Raw genomic sequence first — 24,570 nt, 5'->3', positions numbered from 1 at the left:
AAATCTGCATCGCCATCACAGCAAGGGAAGAACGGGAGTGACCGGCATCGGCAGGTTGAGGGGAGGGGAGGGAGAGAGCACATCCCCGCCTGTGTGCGCAAGGCTGATCGGCAGCGATGACGAAAGGCAGAGCGCCGCACCGATGCTGACTGGCACTCTCTTCCACCCATCCATCCCATTTTGCTGGTGATTCCAGGCTGACGGGATGTATCCGCCCTGCTTCGCCGTCGTCGTCTGGGTGCCTGCTTTGCCTCTCACCACTCCGTCCCTTCCACCACCCCATCCTCTCGATCCCAGACTCCCTGGGAATCCATCCAGCCTTGGGGGTTTCTCGGCCGAACCAGCCTGCGCCTGGACGGCATCTCTCGGCCATCGCCGTCGAGTACCTCAAGCTCTTATTCCTTCCAGTCTGGCTCATCGCCATCCTTCTTTCCCTCCCACATTGACTTGCCACTTTGCTCCTGCTCTCGCTGCCCTCCCAGTGATGGCGATGTTTCCGCGGTGGATCCACGCACACTCACATTCTCTATCAACAGTCCTCATCACGTAGAGCGGAAGAAGAGTACATTTGCTGCCACGACAAGATCGATAGAAACACACAAACACAGGGAGATGAATAGATAGATCGCAAGAATAAGAAGGAGCACTCATAAGAGAGAATGAAAGAAAGAAAGAAAGGAAAAAAGGTACAAAGCAAAGACAAGAGGCAATGGGAAAGAAAGAGAAAGGAGGGAGGGAGGGAGGGAGAAGAGCACTCGGACATGCTCGAGTGCTTGAGCACCCGCAGGTTCGCCAAACGGGTAACCACAAGTAAGTGCCAAGGGTTATCGAGAGGAGAGCGGCAACAAAATGCAGCATGGGAGACGATGGGGGGTGGGGAGAGAGGCGGAGTCGAGTCAGCAGCCGGCTGGAGCAGGGGATCAGCCCGGCTTCGCAGGGCTCTTGGTCGAGCCGTTCTTCACAGACGATTGCTCGATCCTGGATGGACGCCTTGCCTCCTTGAGTTTTGAGCCGCAGCCGATTATCGATGGCGACGGCATTAGTCCAACAGCTGGCGAACTAACAAGACTCCTGCTGTTTCCCTCACGCCACCCTGACGCAGATAAGCACAAGAGCAAAGCAGAGAGACTAAAACACACAAGTTGGATGAGTTTGACAGGCAGATAGACACTCAAGCACAATCCTATTCAAGAAGACAGATATGGGCAGCCAAGACAGCACGAAACGTCAAGATACAAAGGGGTAAGCCATGAACGGAACCAGCGATGGTGGGTCGTGGGGCGCAGAAGCAAAGAGCGATCAACAGGGGCACTCTTCCAAGAGAAGACAGAACGGGAGAGGAAGAAAGAGATCGAGAAGGAAAGAGAGAAAGAAAGGGGAATGGAGCACGGCCTTTCGGTGCACGACTTTGCTCATCCACGGTTCATGCCGGTAGAGTCGCTGCTTGGTAGAAGGGCCCTTGATAGCGTTCCCATCGTTTCGCTTGCGTGTGTGTGGGGTGTGTGCGGGGTGTGTGTGGGTGGGTGGTGTCAGGGAGCATGGCGACGCTGCCACCACGACAAGATGATCGACAATCGACGCTGATGCCATAGTGGGTTGTGGCGGTAGTTGTATGTGTGTGCAGTGCTGATGGTAGTAGCTCTGACGGCAACGCTGACCGCAGCACTGACGGAAACACTAACCCACAGTACTGACCGATCAAGACGACCGCTTGTTCATCGAAAGCATCGAAAGCATCGAAAACATCGAATGCATCGAATGCATTGGAATCATCGACTAAGGTTGCTGGGTTTACTTGCTTTCTTCCTTCGCCAGGTTTTCTAGGTAGACACCGACTTCGACAACATAGCTCCTGAACTGCGCCGATATCGAGGCCGGGATGTAGCTGTTGACGAACCAGGCCGGCTCGACAACGATCCCAAGCTTCTGCCTCTGCTGCTGGATAAAGTCGCCACTGAAGTTGAATCCGTATCGCATCAGGGCGCTGAACCAGGGGCTGTTGGACCCCGACGATAGCCGGGTCGTCAGCCACAGATACCGGATCGGCTTGTGTCCGTGCTCGCGCAAGTGGCTCTGCACATAGTCGATGAGCTGCGTGAGAGTGTGGCGGAAAAAGTTGGTGAAGGCTGGGTCGCTTCGATAGTCTTCGCCCAGGGAAATCTCGGCGCACTGGGTGTCGACGTTCACCTCCAGGATCTGGAAGGCCAGGACCTTGCGCAGGGCCGGATCCATCACGACGTTCTCGGGCTTGTTGCGATCCGAAGCCGACGATGCCTCGACACCGCTGCCGTTGCCGCTGGGCCCCTTCTTGGAGCGACGGCCCTTGGTCTGGTATCCTGCACAGGTGATCATGTAGCGCAGATGGCCCGTCGAGGGCGGACGCTCGAGCAGGTTTGTGAGTTCGTTGCGCAGCTGGCTGATGCGGTTGTGGATCGCCTGGAAGGTTGGGAAGTGTGGGCAGTTCTCGAGGATGGAGGGTGATCCGAGAAAGTTGTAGACGGTGTTTTCAAAGAGAGCCACGATTTCGTCGGTCGTGAAGGGCTTGGGGGTGCCGCCGGCGCTGCTCGGCAGCGTGCACAGACTGTATTCCGAGATGACGTTGCCGATGCGGGCGTGCTGCAGGTTGCAGGTCTTGCGGCCCTTGGCAAACATCTCGACGGGGCGCCATTTGCCCGTTCGCCACTTGCCACCGCCGCCGCAGTCGGTGCAGAGTCGGTACTTTTGCGTGCACAGCTGACATATGATCTCGGTTTTGTGAAGGACGTCCTTGGTGACGATGCTGACGGATATCTTGGACTCGAGCTGCGGCAGCGAGGCGGAGCTGCCGGCGACCGCTGCCGCCGAGCCGTCCTCGATCTTTGCAAACTTCTTGCCCGAGTTTTCGGTGTCGACGACTTGGACGGTGCCCGTGGCGCAGTGCTTCTTGCAGACGTAGCAAATCAGCACCGGGCTCTGCGCGGGCAGCAGCCGCTTTCGGGACCGCTTGGTCAAGCCAGAGGAGCTCTGCTGAGGTGAGTCGACAGGCAGCCGCGGCGAGTTTTCGGTGCTGCCGGAGGAGCGCTTGGCGGTGGCCTCGCACGATGGACACAACAAATCGACGCTGCACAGACTCTCGGATTCGAGCTCGATCCCGTGGATGAAGAGGCTGGCCAGGGTCCGGAAACATTGGCCACAGCGACCAACAACCTCAGTGACGTTCTTGCGCTTGCGGATGTCGACTCGATCCAGCGGATGGTCAACGCTCATCTGCGACGACGGCAGCGATCTCGAAGACTGAGACTGAGACTGGGACTGAGACTGGGACTGAGACTGGGACTGGGACTGAGACGACATGTCGACATCGATAACGTACGGCTGGTTGGAAGGCGAAAAGGATGGCGAATCGGCGTGTTCCTCGGGCGTGCTGCAGCTGGAGGCCGGAATGGGCATAAACAGCGTCTCGGCCGAGCTTGGCTCGGTGTTTGGATGGCTGGGGACGACTGGATCGTTGGGAATGACGGGATCGTCGGACAGGAGCGACAGGTCTTCGGACTGCAGGAAGCTCGAGGTCGAAAACAGCGATATCGGGGCGCTGGCGATGGCCTCGTCAAATCCCTGAAGCATGGCCCCGCTTGCGGGATGCGGGGCAGAATCAAAGACCAACGGGTAAGGAGTGAACGGACTTGCAGGCGTGAAAGCCGAGGCACCGATGATCGACGGTGAGTTGTTGAAGGCAGTGCCGACGAGGATGGGACCAGGATTGCCGCTGTTCTTGTTGCTGTTGGTGTTGTTACTGCTGCCGACGATGCCGATATTGGCGGAGGGCGGGGGCGTGAGATCCATGGATGTGTCGAAGAGTGGAAGACTCTGCGACAGATTCGAAAAGTTGGGCGTGCCCGAGAGCGGCAGATTGGCCACAGACGGACTGAAGATGACTTGGGACGAAGGCGAAAGCATGGAGATGTCGATGGGACCGGGGAAGATACTGGACTCGTTGGAGCTCATGGACGGAGCCGGGGGCGGCGAGGCATCCCATAGCGACTGGCCGTGGATGTTTGCGGACGATGACGACGCCAACGCCGATGCCGACGCCGATGCCGAGCCGGGGTGATGGACCGCGGGATGGATGATGGAGGCAGCCGTGCCACTGAGAAAGTGGCGGATGTTGCCTTCGATCTGAAGCTGTTTTTTCTGGACAAGATCCTGCTCCTTCTGGATGTAGAGTTTGAGCAGGATTTCCTTTTTGGTGATTTCGTCCTGGATTGCACGGTCGAGTTGGCGGAGCTTGGCAAGGTCAGCCGACAGCTTGGCGATCATGCCGGCAAAGGTTTCGTCGGGCAAGGACGAGGTCGGAAACATTGTCGAATCGAGAATAGGGGCAGACGACGGAGAGCGGGATGGGTGTATTTGGCAGCGGGATCAGGTCGATCGGCTGCCAGCGGCTTGGATAGTGGGGTAGAAGGCCGACGAGTAACGTGGTGGGAGCAGCAACTTGAGAAGCGACGCTGGGAGGGGGGTGGAGGTGCCAGAAGAGGGTCTGGCGAGAGAGCAGCGGGATTCGGGCCAGGAACAGAGTCAAGGTGGAGGCCAGAGAATAGCTGGGCTAGAACCAGGACATGTATACTTAGGAATCAGAAGGGGATGGGAATCCGGACAGAGGACCGTGCAGCGGCCCCGGAGGAAACGGGAGAGGGCAGCGCGCTGCTTTATTGGTTCATAGGGTGTATGTGGAGCAGGAAGGCGATGCCGAGCCAGAGCGAGGGGCGGATGCTGGAGCCTCGCGGGTCTAATCGGTAACGGGAGCAGATGCCGGAGCAGGGCGAGCAAGATGGAGAATACGGCGAACGAAAGTGCGCCGAGCCGAGTTGAGATGAGCCGAGCCGAGCTGAACCGAACCGAGCCGAGTTGAGCTGACGGAATAGGCACGAGCGAGAGCGAGCGAGAGAGAATGAGAGAGAGAGAGAGAGAAAAACAAGTGGATCGCAAGCGGATCACAGTCGGGCAGCAGGCGGATCGCAGAGGGGAGGGGATGCCAAGGGCAGAGGCAAGACAGTCAGGCAATGCCCCGGAAGACGGAATATAGAATCAGTGGGCGGCGAAGGACCGCAGCGCCGACGAGCCAGGTATAAAAACGGCGGTGCAAAGTCCTGGGCCCGGTGGGCCAAACGGGCGCTGGGCGTGAGGGCAGCAGCCAGACGGCGGCCGGCCACGGTGCGGCTGGATCCGGCCACGCACTGGCTGCCTGCGCGTTCAGGCTAATCGCGTGCGCAGCAGATCTTGTCAGCGGACAAAGGGCAGCACGGAGCTCTGCGGCGCGGCGCCAAGGTTTATCGGGCGACGCAGCCGCGACGAGCCCTTGCCCTCCCCTGCGGGCACGCGCGATGATTGGCCCGCGGCTGCGGCGGCGCGGGGGGGCGAGGAAGGTGGCCGCGGGCGGACGCGGGCGGACGCGGGCCGATGCAGTGCTGCGCACACACCCACAAGGCGGCGCGCAGTGTGTCCGCGTGAGCGGGCTTGTGTCGGCGGGCACACAGAGGGCTGTGCCGGGCAGCTGCGCGCGTGGCGGGTCCTGTTGGGGGGGAGAGGGGGAGCAAGACAGCGTGACTGCCCGCCTGGCTGGGCGGTCATGGATCTTGGTGTGACGGCCAGCGCCAGCGGGCTTGTTGCGGGGGGGTGGTCTCTGGGGAGCGCTCGATCTGGTTTGGGCGTTGGGCAGTGCCCGGTCTTGTTTGGGTGCTCTGGGAAAAGTCCTTCGTTGTTTGTGGGGGCGGGGCTGGGGACATGTCTGAGAGTGAAATCCGTTATCGATCGCTTTGATGTCTTGTCGCCCGGGTCATGGTCATGGTCATGGTCATGGTCATGGCCGTGGTCGTGTCTATGGTCATGTTGCCAGTACAACCCAAGCCGTGCTGTGCCCTGCGGTGCGCTTGCCTCTGTTTCCCACACACTCTCTCCCGTCCCAGTCGCCCATCTGGATGTTCATGTATCTCCAAGAACGCAGGCAAGTTCAGCCGTGCCAGCCAAGGTGCAGTTGGATTTGCCGGAGGGCGTGGCCATGTGGTCTGCAGCGCCGCTGCCGGTGCATGTGCGCCTCCATGGCCGGCAGTGTGCATCTCCATGGCCGGCAAATGCAGTTCCCAGTCCTTTCCCAGTCCTTTCCCGGTCCCTCTGGCCGGCTGTTGCTGGCTGGTGCTTGCTCTTGCTAGTTGCTAACATGTTGTAACTCTTGCTAACTCTTGCTAACATGTTGTAACTCTTGCCGGCTCTTGCTAACACTCGCTTTATTTTCTTTGCTCTGGCCTCTGCATCCACCCCACTCGGCTCCACCCCGTCCGCCTCGATCCTGTCCCCATGTTCTCTCTGCAGCTGGCCTGCGTGCAGCCCGTGTATTGCAAAGGCCGACCCGCCGTCGTCCGAATCGTGGGCTCGCCATGCGACCCTTCCGCCCGCTGACAAACGCCCGCTGCGGTCTTCTCCACTCGCCGGCTTCCACGCACGGCCCTTCCCCCCAAACCTGGCCAGGCATACCCACTCTCGCCTGCGCCGGCTGTCCCTCATTCCCATTGTCGGCGTTCATGGCCATCATCGATGGCCGTCCCTTGTCTCGCCCAGCGCTGTCTCCCCTGGCGCCTCATCTCGGCTGCGGCGTCGCCGTGTCGGGCCTGTCGTGCACGGCCCGGCCGTTCTTTCAGCCGGTTGATCCATTCGGCGCTGCCGTGCCATTCGGCTTCCAGCCCGTCCAGCAGCTCCGGCAGCACCGCGGGTTCCTCGAGATACAGCTGTTGGACCATCTGCTCCCATCGGCCAGACGACCGGTCGTCGCCTGGAAAGTGCACCAGAAAGTCACCGGGCGTGTACCAGTGCCAGTCGTGCCCGCCGCCACAGATGCCCGGCATGTACTTGTTGAATCGGGCATGATCGGGCGACAGGATAAAGTGCCTGCGCTGGGCTTCCGGCAGGGCCTGGAGCACCGCCGCGAGCGCATCCTGGTCGTTGAAGTTGGAGTCGGGGTGCCTGTGCTTGTAGTTCAGCGCTGCTCGCAGCACGCCCACCGTCCAGTCCGAGTTCCGCAGGAACAGCACCCCGGCGTTCAGGTCCCCCCAGCAATCCCGCTTGCCGATCAAATCGATTTCGGCAAAGGGACGCGGGGGCATTGCTGTAACGACGGTGCTGCTGCTGCTGCTGTTGCTGGTGCTGGTGCTGGTGCTGGTGTCGGTGTCGGTGTCGGTGCCCGTGCCGTCCGCAGCCTCATGCGCCGGGTGCAGACCCGGCTGCTGCATGTACGGTGCGAGGATCAGTTGTTCGAGCGACAGGCTCGGTCGCATGATGATGGTGTCCATGTCCCTGGCAGCGGATGGTGCGAGTAACGCAATCAGAGTCGTGTCGTGGGGAGAGAGGGCCGGTGCGATACGCACGGCACGGCATGACGAGGACGATTCGTGTGAGCCATCGAGGCCGGGTGCGTTCTCCACTCCGTGCCAGCCGCTATCTCCATCGCCGCTCCTCCATCTCGATCATCTCGTCTGCCGCTGTGCGTCCGTTTGGTCTGCTTTCCCTGTCCTCCCATCTTGTCCTCCCAGCCACCCTTGCCATAATCTTTGCGTCATCGTCGTCACATCCCGCGCCAAGATCTCGCTGCAATCGGCCATCTGCCAACGTACAGGTACACTATCCACTCGCTACCACAGCGGGGTTGCCGTCGCCGTCGCCGTTGCCGGTGCCGTTGCCGTTGCCGTTGCCGTTGCCGTTGCCGTTGCCGTTGCCGTTGCCGTTGTCATTTCCAGGGGCCAGAGAGTTGCATTCGAGGACAGATCGACAGAGATGGGTCAATGTCAGTCCGATGGAAGTAACCAGGATGCCAACGCCGCCTCAGCCGTTTCTCCCATTGCATCCTTCTACACAGACACCCACACTCTCGCTGCATCAACACCTCGCCCATCTCCCTCCCCTTCACTCATTCGCTCGGTACTCACAGTGTAGGCATAAAGTTCATGAGCGACACTATGGTTGTGTATCGCCCGAACGGCACAATCCGGGTCTCGTCAATGACGTCGTCCACAAAGAACGCATAGCCGTGTCGCCGGGCATAGTTCCTCTTGAGCTGAAGCGATTCGACGACCATGCGTGGGTAGTTCGAGACATTTCGGTCGCGGGTGCTTGGAGACCACGACATGACGATGGCAATCCGAGGGTCCTTTGCAGCACCGGCAAGTGGAACAGTTATGCCGCTGTTGTCGACATACCGCAGCATCCACGCCCCTTCGCTTGTCAGGGTCACCCACAGGATGACAACGCTGACGATCGTAAGGACCAGGATAGAGGAGCGAGGCAGTTTGAGGTTGAAAGGCTGTGCCATAGCTGCTGTTTCGGACAGTTGCTTTGGACAGTCGCTTGGGACTGTTGCTTGGGACTATTACTCGGGATCGCTGCTTGGAGCCGTTGCGGCCAGCAGTGGTTGTGGTGGCAATGATAGCGACTCTTCCCCTCTTGCCAGAGTCCGACAATCGCCCGAAATCACTCCGTGCGACAGATCTGAAACTCGCCAGATGCTGTTAGTGGGCTTTTGTGATCGTCGGCAGTATAGCACTCCCAGCCAGGCGCATGCCGCCTTGGCTTGCAACCTTGACGGGCTCGGTCCAATATCCCGCTTCCCGCCTCGGCAAACAATCCCTGAGCCCGGCTCGCCCGCCAAATGCCCGCCAACAACATCCCTCATGGACGGCTGCTCATCTCCACAGCCATGGATCACAGTGCGATTTGTATTCACACGCCAACGAATGTGCATGAGTCGACACCGATGGTCCATCAAACGCATCCGAGGTGGCAACGGTCGCTTCGCCGCACGGATTCGAGGGAAGCAGCACCCTCGTCATACCAGCAGATGCTCCGAATGCCCGGCTTCCCGGCGAATCTCTTCCCAGGCGAGCTTCTTGGTGAACTCCATCTGAAGGGTCTCGAGCGGTGTGCCGAGACATCCCTTGTTCTCCAGCAGGCTATAGATGGTCTCCTCGTCCGCAATGTTGAGCAAGTCGAGGCGGTCGATCTGGATCAGCTCCACTCGCTGCAGCGACACAAAAGACATGTCCAGCCCGGCAAATGTCTCCTCGGTCTCGGGCATGGCCGAAGGAATGCTTGAGGACATCGGTCCCGTGTCGTTCAGCAGCCGCAAGAAGCTCTGCGACTGCGTCCGGAGTGATAGCAGGGTGTTGAGGGCAAATGTTATCTTGGACTTGGCGATGCCTTGCGTCCGCAGAGGGTTGAGCTCGGACTGCAGCACCACCAGCCGAGGAAAGTGCTCGCCAGCCTGCAGGTTGCCAAACGACAGGTTCTCAAACATCAGCTCTTCGTTGTCGGGCACCTTCTGGTTGCAGTAGAACGGCCGCAGCGGACCGGCCGTAGCTTGTTTTTGGCTGCCGCTGCCCTTTGGCTTGGAGCGAACAAACGGCACCCAGCGCTGGCCCTTGCACTGGCCCTTGGTGATGAAATACAGCTTGTTGCGAGCCTCGAGGCCGCACTGCACCACCACCTGTCCGGGCGACTCGATCGTCACCACCTGCGAGACCAGCGCCAGCTTCCGGAGCATGAGCGGATGACATTGCTGCAGGGCCTGCATCGACCGCAACTTGTCCGCAGTCTGCGAGACTCGCTCGAGGACGCTGACGCTGTTCGTGTCCGTGAAAGCGGCGATAAACTCGGGGATCTGCACCGCAACCATGTCGACGGCTGTGCGGCTCTGGACCGTCGTCCGCCGCCTTTCTCGCCGGATCGACATGGCGAATTCTCCAACGGCATCGCCGGCGCGGTATTCGATCGGGGCGTCGTCGACATAGGGCCGGTCGGCTGAGTGGGTGATTGCACAGACGCCGTTCAGGACAAAGTACAGCTGCGTTGCGTCCTGGTCCTTGGCGATGATGCGGGTGTCTCGGTCGACGTGGACAAACTCCATGAGTTCCAGAATCGTGTGCTGCGTCGAGTTTGGCAGACAGGCGAATGCCGGCAGCGTCTGCATCAGCTTCTGGAGCTCGGCAAGCCGACCTCGGGGCTGGTATTCTCGTGGGGCCTCCAACAAACACCGGATCCGTGCTGCCGTCTTGCATTGCTGGATGTACGAATCGGCGACGACGGCCAGCTGCTCGGGGCCATCGGGGCATTCCTCCGGCCGATCCGGGACACTTGCCTGGTGAGCAGCGACACACCGCTGCAGAAGCTCTTCGATCGAGGCGGGATTCGCAGAGAAGGGACTGACTGCCGCAACCCACCGCAACAAGCACAGGACCGTTCCCACGGTCCATTTCCAGCGCCCAACCCAGTCGGTTTCGATCGGGTGTCCATGCCCTTTGCCGTGCATCGACAGCCGCTCCTCGGTTTCGAACGATGCTTGTCTCGACCGCGGGGGCAGCACCGCCGACAGCGACGACTCTTTCGAGGCCCGCCGCATCTGTCGGAGGTAGTCGGCCTCATCGGCCGGGTCGGCTGGCATGGACAGAGGGTTGGCGTTGCGTCGTTCTGGGGACAACATGGCCGAGTCTTGCCGCCCCTGCTCGTAGTCCTGCTCCCGATCGGCCTCGCCAAAGTGCAGCAGCGACGTGGGAGACACAATCTGCTCGACGTCCCTCAGAAACTGTGTCGAGACCGTTCGCAAGTGCTGCTTGGTGGAGCGACCGGCACCGGTCTCGGCCTCGGTCTTGGCAACAGACTTGGTCGTGGCCGGCGGCCGGCTCTCGATAGACTGCAGACTCAGCTTTGGGACGCTGGCACCCTTGCCCTGGAGGTTGGCGTTCTTGAGGATCCTGTTGGGCTTGTTGTGATATCGGCCGTGGAGAATGCCTTCAAGGTCGAGGTTGCTGAGGCCCACTCGGTGCTCGTGGATCCGCTCCATGCTCTTCCTGACTGTCAACCCGTGATCGCCGCTGACCTTGCGAGTGAGCTTGCTGTGGCCTGTTGGGTTCGACAACTGGAACTTGGAGCCCTGCAGGCTCTTGCTTCGGGCGTATCGGTCGAGTGCCACCAGGGGAGGAAGCTCGGGGCGGACAGGCGACGTTCGCTCGCTTGCCGAGGTCATCTTGGGCGAGGGTGGCTCGTTCGGAGCCTGGAGCATTGGGCTACTCCGAACAGCGGCCGGGTCCTTGAGATACAGTGCCGAGGGGCGGATGGGCTTGAGCCGCGGCAGCTGGAGTCTGCTTTGGAGAAGTTGCTCGGGACTGGTCTCACGGTTCTCCGACTGGATGTCCATTTCCAGACTGACGGTGATAAGCGGATATTCCTCGACACAAGAGAGCTGGCCGGCTGCCGAGGAGATGGGCAACAGCGCCGCTGGGGCCAAGAGTATGGCGGCGCTGGCGGTGGGACGGTTGTGGGTGGGATGTATGCGCCGACTGGAGTAGTCGACTGTAGGCTTGGAGAGCTGTGTCAGGTTGCCGAGGGACCACTGCAAGTTCAGGTTCAGGTCCAGGGGTTTGGGTGCTGCGGACAAGATCTGCGGACCCAGCTTCGAGGCTGCTTGGGTACGATATGTTCTGGATCGAGGTGGGCTGGTTTGCCTGCTCTGGACGAGCCTGCTATGGTGGGTTGTGGCAACGCCTGACGTTTGGGTGTCCTGTATTGCGTGGCTCGTTTGGAGCTCTGCAAGCAAAAGAGAGAGAAAGAGAGATTGCTTTTCAAAGATCCAACTGCCTTTGTGATATCGCTTGGGGACAAGTACCGACGGCATTCGAAGGCAACATCGAGCCACGCATTCGTGGTGAATGAACCTCACGAAAGCGATCCCCCCCCCTTCCTCGGCGATGGCCCTCCGGATTCACCGACGGCTTCGATCGAAACGGACAAATGCAGAACGAAAGCAGCCACGATTGCGGCGGGAGTGGCGATGAGAAAGGTGGTGGTTGGGAGGATGGGGGGGGATAACCACTCGTTGATTGAGTACGGCTCAGTTGCCAATCACCCCCCCCCCAAGCAGGCGATGAATGCGAGAGTGGCAAAGAGAATGGGAACAAGATGGCCGTGGCGATACGCCGGGTTGCGAGCTGTTGGTCAGCAGAAGGAATGACTTTGGGGGGGGGTCGATATCCGCTCATGGGGACAGTGGTCTGCTCTGTTGTGCTCGGCTATGTTCTATTCTGCTCTGCTGTCCTGTTCGATTCTACTCTATTATGCTCTGCACATCCCATATCGTTCCCGCTCGTCCAGGATCGAGTGCGCTTCGTCTCTCCCAGACATGCCAAGGGCCGCAACAATCGCACAGCGGCCCGGCTCGGACCGCTCAGGCCGATCTTTGGCTGTCTTGGTGCGCCACCTCCAGGACCAGGCCCGGTCCAACAGACAGAGCCCGGCCAGCAGCCACGAACCGGTTCGTCTTCGTCGGCTTCGTCGTCTTCGTGCCCTTTCGTCGTCAACCTTTCATCGTTATCCCTTTCGTCGTCAACCCCAGTCTCGTCCTCGCCCTCGGCTTTGGCTTCATCCTTTTCGTCCTTTTCGTCCTCGTGTCTGTCGTCATCCCTTTCGTTTCCGTCGTCTGCGCCGTCGCTGTCCGCATCCATGAACTCCCCTACAAAGTCGGCCCGTCTGGCGCTGCGAGAGGAAATCGCATTCATTCCGTCCTCGAGCAAGGTGTCGCTCGAAACCAAGATCTTCCATGGGTCCAAGAACAGAGATACGTGAGTGGGTCTGCCTCTCTTCCTCGGCTCTGCTGCGATGCGTCCTCTCCCGAGCAACGCAGGCCCAGACCATCCACTCGCGGCTTACCCACTAATCGCAGCCGAAATGCACTCGTGCTTCCAGATGCATTCTCCTGGCGCATCCCTACGGCCCCGTATGTATCGGCTCCCGACCGCTGCCTCTCGCATTGCGCTGGACTCGATGGCGAGTGCGGATGGCGAGTGCGGATGGCGAGTGCGGATGGCTCGTAACCGGCGCCAGCTTTCACCCAGCTAACCCAGGTCTCTATGGACACGTTCGGCACTGCAGCTCGGCGGCAACATGGACAACAACGTCATCCGTGCGCTGTTTGAGAACTTTGCGACCCAGGGCTACATGACTGTTCGCTTCAACTTCAGGTGCGCTGCCATTTGCTTTCAGCGACACCATTAAGGCGTCCGTGGTTCCAACTCTTTCGCGGCCACTGTCGACGACATGTTGTGCTGCGTTTTGTGTCGCTCCTTGTGCCTGAACCTGTTTCCATCTCTGTGACCTTGGACGCTTCCAGAGGAGTTGGCAAGTCATCGGGACGCACCACCGCCCGAGGCATGGGCGAGATCGAAGATGTCCTCTCCATCTACAAGTATGTCCGAGACCAAGTCAATCTGGCCCCGCGGCGATTCGTTGTCTGCGTAAGCTATTGGAAAGGGTGGGGTGTGGGAGTCTGGACAGCAAATCTGCTGCTTCCTTGGGTCGTGCCTTCCTTCCCAGACTGCTGGTTCAGAGCAATACGACTCGACTCTCAATGCCCTCTGGCGCCACGACAATATCAACAGGGCTACTCGTATGGCTCGGTGGCCGCATCTGCCGCGGCCTCGGAGATCAAGGAGCTAGCAGGCATCATTTCCATAAGCTATCCAAGGTAAGCGTGATGGCCTGTCGTTTGTTGGCGTCTGGGTCTGCTCGGGTCGGGTCTTGAAGCTATCGTCGTGGGCAATGCGGGCTCTTGGTTAATATCATTTGCTCATCGAAACGCGTGTCGATCGGCATTATCGAATCAGCTCGGGTAGGTGATGGCACTCGCAGAGATGATTGCGCTGGCAAAGTGGCTGTCTGCGATATTGGTTTGTTGCATCGGCTCAACTTGGCAGGCGCGGCGCCCATACTCACATGCCAAAACGCAACCCATCCACCACGCTTGCCGTCCTCTGTCATCAAGTGCTTTGGGCCCTGACCTTCTTCAACTCGAAAAAGTTCACCGACGCCTTCGCCTCCACCAGCGTCCCCAAGCTCTTTCTCATGGGCAACAAGGACAACTTCACGGGCATATCGTCGCACACGAGCTTCATCGACGGCTTCCCCGAGCCCAAGGAGAGCATCGTCATGTCCGATGTGGACCACTTTTGGTTTGGGTACGAGGACAGCATCTGCGGCCATGTCAACACCTGGATGAAGCGATCCGGGCTGACCAAGCTGCCGTCGGCGCTGTCGACGCCATCAACGGCGACCATCCCAGGCACCCCCACAAAGTACGGCTCGGCGAGATCTCCCGAGTTCCCGACGCCGACCAAGCTCAAGGGTTCACTCATGGCGCTGGCCGTCAGCATCAAAGACGACGACGGCGACGACAGCCCCCAGCCTCTCGGCAAGTCGCCGCTGTCTCGCTCAGAACCGGCGCTCTCCAACAAATAGATGCACCGGGTACTTCAAAGACACCTGCTCTCTTTCGGGGCAAATACCACCGTCGATTCTGTCAAGCGTCGCTAGGAAATCGAGTCTTGTCAATATAGCGACAAAACTGATGGCACTCAGAGGGTGCGTCGTGGGTGTAGGCGGCAGTCCTTGGAGGGTACTGGGAGCAAGCGGGCTGCTGCGAGACGTACAGCTTGCTCAGAGCAAAGCTGGGCAGTGTTCCATTTGTGCTCTTCCACATCAACCGCTGCCTGTTACTGGCTTTGGGGAACCCAGTGCCTTGATGCGGGATGCACTCAACCAGTTCGACATCGAGATAGTCGGTCTGACGAATCGCTCACACTTGGCCATGGTGGACAATGGCGTATCCGAGACTGAGGGAACGGCGTCCCTTTCGTTCCAAACATGCATTCGACATGGACGAGAAGTCCTCGACGATCGGCCTTCTCGGTCTCGGCGAGGCCTCGGAAAGAGATGGACGCGAGGCGGCCCATTGCCAACACCATTCATCTCTCTTCTGCCCGAGTGCCCTGGTTGACCTCCAGACGCTGCCCAGAGAATGGCGACCGACGAGGAAGACGTAAGTCTCGCAGTCTCAGCGGCCTCCCAGCACCACGATCCGATACCGTAGCTAACCGCAGCTCGAATCGGTCGTATTTGCTGCTGTCGAATCGGTCGCATTTGCCGCTGTCGAATCGGCCCCTCCCCGCTCGCTATGGCTTGCCTCGAAACCTTGCACTCTGGCTTTGGCGACCGGACCACTGCCATGCGGATAATCGCTTGCGATCCGCAAGTGGGAGTCGGCAGAGCCGATCGCGGTTCCCATTCCTCCAAAGCCCTCGCCGCCCCAGGCTCGGCCGGCGATCGGCTCAAGGTACGCTGATACAATGCAGGCGAATTATCCAGTCGGCTGGGCTCCGCGGCTGGGATCAACACCCGCTACTGTGAATCGGCGTCCAAGGAGCAATCCATGATGGTCGCCGAGCAGTGTGATGCGTGCTACTGCCCGGGCTCTTACCTCCGTCCCGTACCGCTTCGTTGCGATCAGCCCCATAACCGTCATCGAAGTCAACGGCGATTCCCGAACAGCCTACGTCCCCCAGGTCTGTTGCCTTGACCAGGGCTCCGTGGCATCCCGGCATCCCGGCATCCCGGCATCCATGCTGATCCGCACCGTCGTATTGCCTCCCGTTCCTTGGCTCCCAGGTGAAGATCCTGAAGCGCGATCCTGTCGCTAATCCCCGGCCAACACCAGTGTCTGCTGCATCGGCACCAACGAGGACGCTCAAGGAGAAGGAGGAGCTCTACAACGCTGCCAGACAGCGCATTTTCGGTTCAGACCCCTGACGGACACCTTTGGACCAGCGACTCTGCCGCCCTGCATCTCGAGCCTGCTGCTCTGCATCACGGCCCTGGGTGCCTTCTCTGATCTGGCTCGGCAGACTCGGCAGACTCGGCAGACTCGGCATCAATACCAATAGAGCACGATGCCATGGCGCATGTCCCAGGGCTGAGCGCTGCCCTCTGGGTCGCCATGACTGATGGCGATGCGCTGGGTGCCGAGCTTTGGCAGTGGGCGTCGGGATGGCAAGCCAGTCTTGGGGTGGTGTGTTGAATAGCGGAAGCAGCTCGGCTCTCGAACGAGATCCAGCGGCATCATCCGAGTAATCCGGTGATACTGCCCATGCGACAGAGGGGAGAGAGAGCAAGCAATCCTCCCGCTGGCGACTGCCGTCCCGCCCTCGCAGCATCGATGCAGGCGCCAGCAACGACGGCGAAACGAGGACCAGCTGCGAAGTTGTCCTTGGTCTTCAAAAGAAACCGCGTTCCCGCCCCTCCCACTGTCGGCCTTGCTTTTCTGCCGTTCGCCCTCGCCTTCGCCGTCTTGGGTCCCAGCTGCCGACTCTCCTCCCGAGCAGGCCCATATTCTGCGAGGTCTTTCTCTTGGCCTGCCGAGCACTGCACTGCACACACACGCACGCACAGTATAGGGCACCGAGCGGCTTTAACCTGCCAGCCATGCGTCGATCGCTCGTCCAAAGGACACCCCTCAAGCCCGTGCCCGCCCCGACCATCCCGTCGATCATGAACTCGCCAGTCTCGCCCACAAAAACAAAGAGAAAGAGGAAAGCGAGCACCCTCTCCAGCGGCTCCGACAGCGATGCAGACGACGATGAGGCGGACGAGGACATGGACGACGCAGGGTCCGATTACGGTCGTGGTGACGACGACGATGACGATGGACCGGTCGTGAAGAAACCCAAGCCCAAACCCAGCGTGGCATCGACGCCGATTCGATCTGGCCGACCGACTCTCCCTGGGGGTAAAATCACTCTTGCCGGAGGCCGGGGCCCGCTGACGCCCCTCCGAAGCGCAAACTCCCCGCATCCCAGCCCCGGCGCAGATAACGGCCAGTTGCGGGCCCCGCTCGCTAAACCCTTCAAGGTACATGAGCCGGACCAATATAGGACAGCAACTTGTCCAGCTGCTGCCTCCAGTCGAACGCAGCCATTTCGTGCATGCTGCTCTCTGAGTCCTCTACTCGGCTCCCATCACGCGGGGCTCGATGCCCCCCGCAAACCAACGGTCATCCAAACGCTGCCTCTCATGTTCGCGCTGCCTGAGCTCATCCATCTCGTCTGCATTCTTTGTCGATTCGCGTCTGCGATCAGGCTCCAACCTTTGTCACCGATGCAAATCGCCCAAGTGGATGCATGAAGGCCGGGACTTGTCTGGGCGCGCGCCGGAAAACCAACGTTCTGAAGGGCCCATTGCACGATCCCGAGGCGGACGATGCGATTGTGCTGTACCATCCCAAGGTTTACTCGGCCGTCGAGATCCTGGAGTCGCTCAAGTCATCCGCAGATCCCAAGAAGCAAATCAAGCAGGAGGTCCACGTGGTGATCGATCCCAAGATCGCTCGGGTCCTTCGCCCACATCAGATCGAGGGTGTGCGCTTCCTGTACGAGTGCACCACAGGCATGAAGGTCGCGGGGGCGTTTGGATGCATCATGGCCGATGAAATGGTAAGGGTTTGCTCGTTGCTCGTTGCTCGTTGCTCCTGGGTACTTCGTGGCTGTGGGTCGTCAGGTCGGGCTGCTCGGTGCCATCACGGTTCAACAAAGTTGCTCAATATCGTCGCTCCCAACTTTACAGGGTCTCGGCAAGACTTTGCAGTGTACGGATCCAGTCCTCGATTGTGCAGCCTTGTTCTGTCTGGTCATGTGGCATTCGTTGGGCTTACCGCTGTCCTTTCTTGATTCGCGATCGACCGTAACCACCAGGTATCACACTGCTTTGGACGCTGCTGCGACAGTCTCCCGAGCCCGGCCGCCCGACGATCGATAAGGCCATCATTGTCTGTCCATCCAGTTTAGTCCGAAACTGGGCCAACGAACTCAAGAAGTGGCTCGGCGCCGATTCCATTCGTCCTTTTGCGTGCGACAACAAAACAACCAAGGAGCAAACCATCAAGGATCTGGAGCAGTTTACCAGTGCCAAGGGCCGCGCGGTTACCCAGCCAGGTGCGCATCTGCGTCGACGAAGTAGAGTCCGCGAGATAGTACGGCAGCCGCGGCTTGCACGGCTGACAGCATCCTCTGTCCAACGGCAGTCCTGATCATATCATACGAAAGCTTGCGAGCCTATTCGGAAATCCTGTGCAAAACCGAGATTGGCCTCCTGCTTTGCGATGAAGGACATCGGCTCAAGAATGCCGACTCCCAGACATACCAGGGTCTCAATGCCCTGAATGCCAAGCGTCGAGTAATTCTTTCGGGCACGCCCATTCAGGTATGGTGCCCAGAGCGGTTTGCGGCGCGCCGATGAGCTCTCGATTGCTTGTACATCGAGCTGACCCTCGTTTTCATCTTGCTCGGTCGCTCTATGCTCTTCACAATGACAACCTTGGTGCTACAGAACGACCTGACTGGTGAGCAACAATTCGGCTCGCTGGCACCACCGCTTGCGTCGCCACTGTCGGAGCAGCGCAAGTGCTGACATCCATGCTCTGGTTGCTCCTCGATACACAGAGTACTTTGCTCTCCTCAGCTTTGCCATCCCGAACGTCCTCGGCACCGAGTCCGAATTCCGCAAGAACTTTGAGCTCCCTATTCTGCGTGGCCGTGACGCCGACGCCTCGGACAAGGATCGCGAGACCAGTGAAGCCAAGCTCAGCGAGCTGCTCGGGATCGCCAACAAATTCATCATCCGCCGGACGGCTGAGCTGCTGACCAAATACTGTAAGCACGACAACCGCAGTCCATCTGCCTTGGCATGGCCGCTGCCTCCAAAGTATGCGTGTTCTAATCCCCGCCAATATCATCCGCACTCGCTCGCAGTGCCGGTCAAATACGAGCACGTTGTCTTCTGCAAGCTCACCGACACACAGCTGGGGCTTTATCGACACTTTTTGGAGTCTCCTGAGATCAGAAAGCTCCTGACCGGCAAGGGCTCCCAGCCACTCAAGGCCATCACGATGCTCAAGAAGCTTTGCAACCACCCGGCGCTGCTCGGTACCGAGGACTTCAACAAGTCTTTGTTCCCGCCCAAATTTGACTTCAACTCGTGCCAGTCCGAGTTCTCGGGCAAGATGTTCCTGCTCGAGAAAATGCTCCATAAGATCAAGTAAGTCTCACGCAATACTGCCTGTCTATCCCGCCTGTCTATCTCGCCTGTCTATCCTATCCATCCGATTCGTACCTCGTGGCTGAACGCTTCTCCACCGCTCTAGGACGACCACCAGCGACAAGATTGTATTGATCAGCAACTACACTCAAACGCTCGACCTGTTCGATAAGATGTGTCGGGCCCGGCACTGGGGCTGTCTGCGACTCGACGGCACCATGACCATCCAGAAGCGACAGAAGCTCGTCGACCAGTTCAATGACCCAACGAGCCCGCAGTTTGTCTTTCTGCTCAGCAGCAAGGCTGGTGGATGCGGTTTGAACTTGGTACGTTGGCTCTGGCTCCTTGTCGTTTGCTGCGGGTTTGGTGTTGTGATTACTGATCGATTGATCGCCATTGTCTGCCAACCCTAGATCGGCGCAAACCGGCTGGTTCTGTTTGATCCTGACTGGAACCCTGCCAACGACGGACAAGCGCTGGCCCGTGTCTGGCGTGGTGAGTGACTGTCGGTTGCTGACAGCACCAGAAGCAACGTGCGTCGGCGATGGCGCTGTGGCCACATGCTGATATGGCTTGTTCACCCACAACTGGCGCAGATGGTCAGAAGAAAATGTGCTTTATCTATCGCTTCATTGCGACGGGCTCTATCGAAGAAAAGATCTTCCAACGTAAGTGGCCAGCGAGCGGCGTCCTCTCTTTGCTCTCACCGTCGCCGTTGCTGTTGCTTCTGCCGCTGCTGTCGATGACTGTGCGTTTTTGTCAACGGATGTGCATGGCTGTGTGCTGTAGCTCACGGCATTCTGTCTCCATTCGCTCCGCAGGCCAGGCACACAAGCAGTCGCTGAGTAGCTGTGTCGTCGACGAAGCTGCTGATGTCGAGCGCCACTTTTCTCAAGAGGCGCTGCGACAGCTGTTCCAGCTGAACGAAACCACGCTGTCGGACACACACGACACTTTCAAGTGCAAGCGATGCATCAAGAACCGACAGGTCGTCAAACCTCCCGAAGGCACCATCAACACCGGTGCCACTGCGGCTGACACGAGCACCTGGAGCCATCTCAGCCAGTTTGATCTTCCAAAGGCCGCCGACACACTGCTCAAAGAGTGTGCCCACGATCTGGTCACATATATTTTCCAAAACAAGGTAAGGGGACGACAGAGCCATGATTTGGAGTGTGACTCGCCGCCTTTGTTCGAACGGCTGTTGTCGGTCGCATGTGTCCTGAATTCTTGCTGTCGATCGCCCTGCCTCCGGGAGACAGAGGGTTTGGTGTTTGCGGCCTGTCTCTGTTCTCACGCTGCTGCACCACACTCGTTTGTCTTTGCTCCCAACGTTCCAGTCGCACGACCAGCAGATTGTCAAGACGAAGTAGTGGTTGCTCTGGCATTCATGCCCAATGGCGCTGCTCTCCTGCTCGCCACAGCCAGTGCACGACAGAAACGGGATATGGCTCCCAACAGAAACCAAGGACTACCACTCCCGATGTGTGTGGGCTGCACGATCGCGACCAAGCGACTGTTTCTTGCCGTTGTTGGCATTCAAAGTTTTGTTACTTTATGGAGTGTTGTCTGGGTATTGCTGGCGTGCCCCTCTGCGGCGATCGATCAGCACCCCGAGGCCATGTTGCGCGTAGCATTGAAATGGCACAGATAGATGGTGATTTTGGACACTCGGACAATGCATCCCGGTCATAGCGTCGCATCTGCCTCGCCGGCGGGCCGGTGCCTCCTCGAGGCCAGCCCAGCGCCCTGCATCCCCTGGGTTCTGTCTCATGGCGAACGAATCCCGGCTGTGGTGCTCTTCGGCGCAATCCCCTGGATCGAGCACCGGCCTCGCCATATCAGGTCCGCGCTTTTCCAGACACTGCCCGCTTTGCTCTGCTCCCGTCTCCCCAACGCCGGACCGCCTTTCCTCGAGCCCGCAAGCAGCCCGCGATGGTCCAGTCGCTCTTGCCCATCCTGGGCATCCTGCTTATCTGCCCTTCCAGCACGGGCCCCCAGTTTGTTTTCTCTTATCCGGCTGACAAAGTCCGCTATCGATACGAAATCCTAAAATCCGAGTCCGACAGCGATGCCGGCACACGCAAGCAGGCCAGCTCCTCTAGCAGCAACGCCCCCCAAAAGCTTGTGGAGGAGTTTCTGGGATTCGAAACCAGTGTGCTTTCGGATCTCTTAATCCCCAATGCCTCGACCCTCTGCGATAAGATGTTCCGGCTCGCCATCGACGAGGTCACCTTCGTTGGTCACCCAACGCTTCTTCGCGCCGACCGTCCCGGCACAGGCCATCGATTTGCGCGGCTCATCCAGAGGATGTCTGCGCATTCCGACGACGACGACACATCAAAGGACATGGGTGCTGAGAAAGAGTCGCATTGGGAGTCTGACCATCAGGGCTCGCACCAGGACAGCAAATCGGCGACCACAGGCTCAGCCCATCCTGGCCAAAGCGATCAGTCCTTGCTGAGCATGTTCAATCTCGTCGTGGCCATGCAGCCAACTGGGACCAAGCCCTTTTCAGACGAAGTCAAGGAGGTCTATGTGAATGTCATCTCCAAGATCACCGCTGGGCTCAAATACGAGCAGCTTAAGCGTGGCTATATCGACCAGCAATGCGACGTCATTACCCGGTTAAAGGAGCAGCTGAAGCCCAGACACCACCCTGAAGGTCCGAGTGCTGCTCTGCTCTTGTTTACCGCCTGTATGATATGTCCGATATACCTGATATGCTGTCCGTTGGTTACTGTCCGTTGGTTGCTGTTGGTTGCAAACTGCCTCGCCGCGGGTCCCAGACCTCGCAAACCCATTCGCAGCGGCGATTCCTGGATGCATAGCTCTGTCGCCTCAGCGCACTCACTCTGTTTCGGTGCGCCTCTTGTGATATTCGTTTCGCCGTCTCTCATACTGCCATCTCACGCACCGCCTTGTGCCTCAAGAACGGGCGCCGGCCGAGGTGATAGACAAAATCCTCGCCGAAAGCTCGCTTGCTCGACTCATGGCCAACATCTACACCTCCATCAACTCGCACTCGACGATCTCGTGGGTTGTGAACCACTCCCTGGATGCATCACTCCACCTTCCGAGGTGGAAAACAGTCAACACCACCTCGAAGCCGCTTTCGTTCGCTGGTGACTACGAGAACAGCCGCGAGCCGCAGCTGCTGTTGAGCCAGTCGGGCGCATTCGGCGAAGTCTTTCACGAAGAAATCTATCCCGTCTTGCGGCCATACAAGACTCTCCTCCTTCTCTGTGACAAGGAGGACCTGTTGAATCAGCTTCCATTGGATAGTTCGTACATGTTCGTCGAGCTCATTCAGAACGCGGATCCGACCGTGTGGTAAGATGGCTAGTTTGTGTGGGCATTTACAAGTTCATATTCGGTAGCGTGCTAACACTGCGAGGCATGCTTTGGAGGAGAGGCAACGACCGGCAGCTCATGCCTCATGCAATTGCCTCGAACCTGACGCACGGATTCGTGGATCACTTTATCTCTCAAGCTTTAAAGACATGGCCGCTTTATTGGACTGCTCGCTACCGCAGCTGTACCGACTGGTCGCCCATCTGGTTTACTGGAACAAAGCGAGGATCATCCACACGATTCACAGCAAGGGCATCTATGCGATTGCTCCAGGAATGGATCTCTCGGCGTAAGTCTTATGCAATGTGCCTTCTCGTGGTGCCGCTTCGAGCTTTGTCGAATGAGCTCGATGGAAGCCCGAGTTCAGCTGCGATGTGCTGCCTGGACAGTTGCGATGGACCGCCTTAATTGCTGCCTGATGCAGCGATTCTCGAGCGCGCCTGACTTCTCGCTTACTGTCTTGTTCCATACGCTCATGCCAGGCTCCGCGAGCTATCTGCCGACTTTACCTCCAGATTTCACAAGGATGATCTCGTGAGGATTGTCACCGAAATCACAATCAGTTCGCCCGTTGGCGCTGGCTTTCTCAGCTCCAAATCCAAAAACGAAAAGTCTCTCTATCTCAAAATCATCGCGTATTTGTTGCGCCATGACATCATTGTCCAGCTCTATCACTATCTCTGTAAGTTGGCGGTGTGGACAACGCCCTCCCCGACGGCTGCTCCAGCGCTGTATGACTTATACCGAATACCCTGCAAACCCTGTATCTCGGCTACTCGGACCAGTCTCGGCTGCCAACTTTGATGTTCTGGAGCCACCAAGCATATCATCGACACCGGAACAGGCGAATCAGCCTGGCGAACCACCGCGAGCCTCTGACGAAGCGCGGTCGACTGAGCTCGAATTCCGTGAGCGGTACGTACCCAGACCCGATGCTTCGATGGATCGTGCTCGTTTGGTATCGCGTGATGGGCATCCAGGTAAAATAACCCTTCGCTCAACTCTGACCTATCGTTTACAGACTGATCAAGTACGCCAATGGCCAGTTCCATCTGGATGAAATAGCGTTCCTCGAGAAAGTGGGCATGTACGTACCGTTCCCTCTGCCGCATGCTGGGGCACATTGGCGCTTCTGTTTTTGCTGATCAGATACCTGTCTGCTTGCTCCACCGCCGGCTGCTCAACACAATACCAGAAAACGGATCATGACTACCGTTGCGTAAGTGGCTTGGCTCTGGCGCCGATATTTACCGGATATCAGCGGGGCCTGGAATTGGCGACCCTTTCAGTCACAGACAGCCTTTCAAGCATCACTGGACATCCAATCGCCTTCTCGATTCGCATACTGGGAATCTAACCCCGGTGCTTTGATCGCTGCTCCATCAGGAATGTCAACGGTCTGATGCTAGTGCTCCTCGGCGAAAGTGCCTGAACTTGGCAATGCTGACGCCAGAGTCGTGCTGCTTCTTCGACCATCTCTCTGCCATCCCTTCGTGAAGTCATATTTGTCGGTAGCAAGTTGTCAGCGTCTCCGGACGACAATCTCGGTTGCCGAGGATCCTCGGGCGGCTTGCGCATCTCTGTTAGGCCATAACGTGTCTGTTATCTATGGAGCTCGGCCTCTCACGCACAAAGAGTCCCTTGTAGTCAAGGCGTGCCACCAAAGGCCTTGGTTTGGCATAGACCGCAGTCGCGGGCAAACGGTAGATGGACGCTGGCGGACATGAATCACGATCGACACTTTGCCAATGCCGTAACTTGATCACGATCTGCACACATATACCAGCTGAACTCCCCAGAGCTTTGTGCATGCCGCCGCTAAGCCAAGCTCAGAGAAGGGCCTGCATTCTGGCTACTCGTGACGTTTGCTACCAGATATCATCGCCCTCAGCTCTAAGCATCCGCGCACAGCGACCCGGTTCTTGATCACCAGACAGGAGAGCCAGGCCGCGTGAGTGAGACAATGCATATTTTGGGGGTGTCTCTGTTTTCTTTCAAGTACACTTTCAAACAAAATGGCGACCTATCCAGCGTGCTCGCCGCATTTTCGTCTCGGAGAGCCCTGTGGCAGTCGCAGGAGGAAGGACACAACCACGGCGTCCACCATTCGGCCGAACGCTTCTGTGCGACTAGCGTCACCAGTCGCTCAACATCCGTTCCTGCGACTCCTCGGAAAGGTTCACAAAGTTGATCCACTGCTGGTTGCAAAAGATACTGCCGCGATGGCCAGAACTCGACATGGAGCAAGGGGACGGCAGCAGGATCTCTTCGATTGCAAGTTCCGGG

At 58.7% G+C, this 24,570-nt stretch overlaps 8 protein-coding genes across 8 annotated transcripts; 4 read left to right on the top strand and 4 right to left on the bottom strand.

The window, feature by feature from the left end:
* Positions 1-377: 377 nt before the first annotated feature.
* BJ171DRAFT_169388 (uncharacterized protein) lies at positions 378-1,079 on the bottom strand. Its single transcript, XM_053105946.1, has one exon. It carries the CDS (start codon positions 856-858, stop codon positions 415-417), a length of 444 nt encoding a protein of 147 aa, XP_052970926.1. The 5' UTR covers positions 859-1,079; the 3' UTR covers positions 378-414.
* Positions 1,080-1,791: 712 nt separating this feature from the next.
* On the bottom strand, positions 1,792-4,338 carry BJ171DRAFT_577194 (uncharacterized protein; the record flags this gene model as incomplete). The annotated part of the gene is made up of 1 exon (XM_053113794.1): positions 1,792-4,338. One exon carries the CDS (start codon positions 4,336-4,338, stop codon positions 1,792-1,794), a length of 2,547 nt encoding a protein of 848 aa, XP_052970925.1.
* A 1,916-nt stretch (positions 4,339-6,254) lies between these two features.
* On the bottom strand, positions 6,255-8,335 carry BJ171DRAFT_595299 (galactosyl transferase GMA12/MNN10 family-domain-containing protein; the record flags this gene model as incomplete). Its single annotated transcript, XM_053114587.1, has 3 exons — positions 6,255-7,323; positions 7,641-7,658; positions 7,953-8,335. The coding sequence occupies 3 exons, from the start codon at positions 8,333-8,335 to the stop codon at positions 6,534-6,536; spliced, it is 1,191 nt and encodes a 396-aa protein (XP_052970924.1). The 3' UTR covers positions 6,255-6,533.
* Positions 8,336-8,848: 513 nt separating this feature from the next.
* Positions 8,849-11,212, bottom strand: BJ171DRAFT_471196 (uncharacterized protein; the record flags this gene model as incomplete). Its single annotated transcript, XM_053108598.1, has 1 exon — positions 8,849-11,212. The coding sequence occupies one exon, from the start codon at positions 11,210-11,212 to the stop codon at positions 8,849-8,851; it is 2,364 nt and encodes a 787-aa protein (XP_052970923.1).
* Positions 11,213-12,110: 898 nt separating this feature from the next.
* On the top strand, positions 12,111-14,419 carry BJ171DRAFT_487484 (Alpha/Beta hydrolase protein). Its single transcript, XM_053109294.1, has 7 exons — positions 12,111-12,632; positions 12,757-12,787; positions 12,943-13,031; positions 13,181-13,304; positions 13,449-13,533; positions 13,574-13,579; positions 13,832-14,419. The coding sequence occupies exons 1-7, from the start codon at positions 12,514-12,516 to the stop codon at positions 14,302-14,304; spliced, it is 927 nt and encodes a 308-aa protein (XP_052970922.1). The 5' UTR covers positions 12,111-12,513; the 3' UTR covers positions 14,305-14,419.
* Positions 14,420-14,863: 444 nt separating this feature from the next.
* BJ171DRAFT_577190 (uncharacterized protein) lies at positions 14,864-15,651 on the top strand (the record flags this gene model as incomplete). The annotated part of the gene is made up of 4 exons (XM_053113793.1): positions 14,864-14,884; positions 15,099-15,178; positions 15,353-15,407; positions 15,511-15,651. The coding sequence occupies 4 exons, from the start codon at positions 14,864-14,866 to the stop codon at positions 15,649-15,651; spliced, it is 297 nt and encodes a 98-aa protein (XP_052970921.1).
* Positions 15,652-16,153: 502 nt separating this feature from the next.
* BJ171DRAFT_437553 (P-loop containing nucleoside triphosphate hydrolase protein) lies at positions 16,154-20,707 on the top strand. Its single transcript, XM_053107975.1, has 13 exons — positions 16,154-16,749; positions 16,977-17,330; positions 17,461-17,482; positions 17,589-17,828; positions 17,918-18,096; positions 18,223-18,235; positions 18,336-18,545; positions 18,645-18,930; positions 19,037-19,256; positions 19,344-19,425; positions 19,527-19,598; positions 19,752-20,074; positions 20,271-20,707. The coding sequence occupies exons 1-13, from the start codon at positions 16,324-16,326 to the stop codon at positions 20,301-20,303; spliced, it is 2,460 nt and encodes an 819-aa protein (XP_052970920.1). The 5' UTR covers positions 16,154-16,323; the 3' UTR covers positions 20,304-20,707.
* An 18-nt stretch (positions 20,708-20,725) lies between these two features.
* Positions 20,726-23,963, top strand: BJ171DRAFT_169309 (nitrogen permease regulator of amino acid transport activity 3-domain-containing protein). The gene is made up of 8 exons (XM_053105945.1): positions 20,726-21,595; positions 21,864-22,263; positions 22,424-22,573; positions 22,767-22,966; positions 23,070-23,199; positions 23,306-23,371; positions 23,480-23,503; positions 23,671-23,963. The coding sequence occupies exons 1-8, from the start codon at positions 20,866-20,868 to the stop codon at positions 23,714-23,716; spliced, it is 1,746 nt and encodes a 581-aa protein (XP_052970919.1). The 5' UTR covers positions 20,726-20,865; the 3' UTR covers positions 23,717-23,963.
* Positions 23,964-24,570: the final 607 nt, after the last annotated feature.

This window comes from Polychytrium aggregatum, assembly GCF_025602895.1.
Source record: "Polychytrium aggregatum strain JEL109 chromosome Unknown BJ171scaffold_3, whole genome shotgun sequence".
Taxonomy (NCBI): domain Eukaryota; kingdom Fungi; phylum Chytridiomycota; class Chytridiomycetes; order Polychytriales; genus Polychytrium; species Polychytrium aggregatum.
This window is presented reverse-complemented; position numbering and strand designations above follow the sequence as displayed.

Coding starts and splice junctions, on each gene's coding strand:
- BJ171DRAFT_169388 (XM_053105946.1), bottom strand. CDS start 858: ATGCTGCATTTTGTTGCCGCTCTCCTCTCGATAACCCTTGGCACTTAC.
- BJ171DRAFT_487484 (XM_053109294.1), top strand. CDS start 12,514: ATGAACTCCCCTACAAAGTCGGCCCGTCTGGCGCTGCGAGAGGAAATC. Junction 12,633..12,756: donor GGGTCCAAGAACAGAGATAC/GTGAGTGGGTCT, acceptor TCGTGCTTCCAG/ATGCATTCTCCTGGCGCATC. Junction 13,305..13,448: donor CGCGGCGATTCGTTGTCTGC/GTAAGCTATTGG, acceptor CAATATCAACAG/GGCTACTCGTATGGCTCGGT.
- BJ171DRAFT_437553 (XM_053107975.1), top strand. CDS start 16,324: ATGCGTCGATCGCTCGTCCAAAGGACACCCCTCAAGCCCGTGCCCGCC. Junction 17,483..17,588: donor TCTCGGCAAGACTTTGCAGT/GTACGGATCCAG, acceptor CGTAACCACCAG/GTATCACACTGCTTTGGACG. Junction 19,426..19,526: donor GCTGGCCCGTGTCTGGCGTG/GTGAGTGACTGT, acceptor CAACTGGCGCAG/ATGGTCAGAAGAAAATGTGC.
- BJ171DRAFT_169309 (XM_053105945.1), top strand. CDS start 20,866: ATGGTCCAGTCGCTCTTGCCCATCCTGGGCATCCTGCTTATCTGCCCT. Junction 22,967..23,069: donor CCAGCTCTATCACTATCTCT/GTAAGTTGGCGG, acceptor TACTCGGACCAG/TCTCGGCTGCCAACTTTGAT. Junction 23,200..23,305: donor GAGCTCGAATTCCGTGAGCG/GTACGTACCCAG, acceptor TATCGTTTACAG/ACTGATCAAGTACGCCAATG.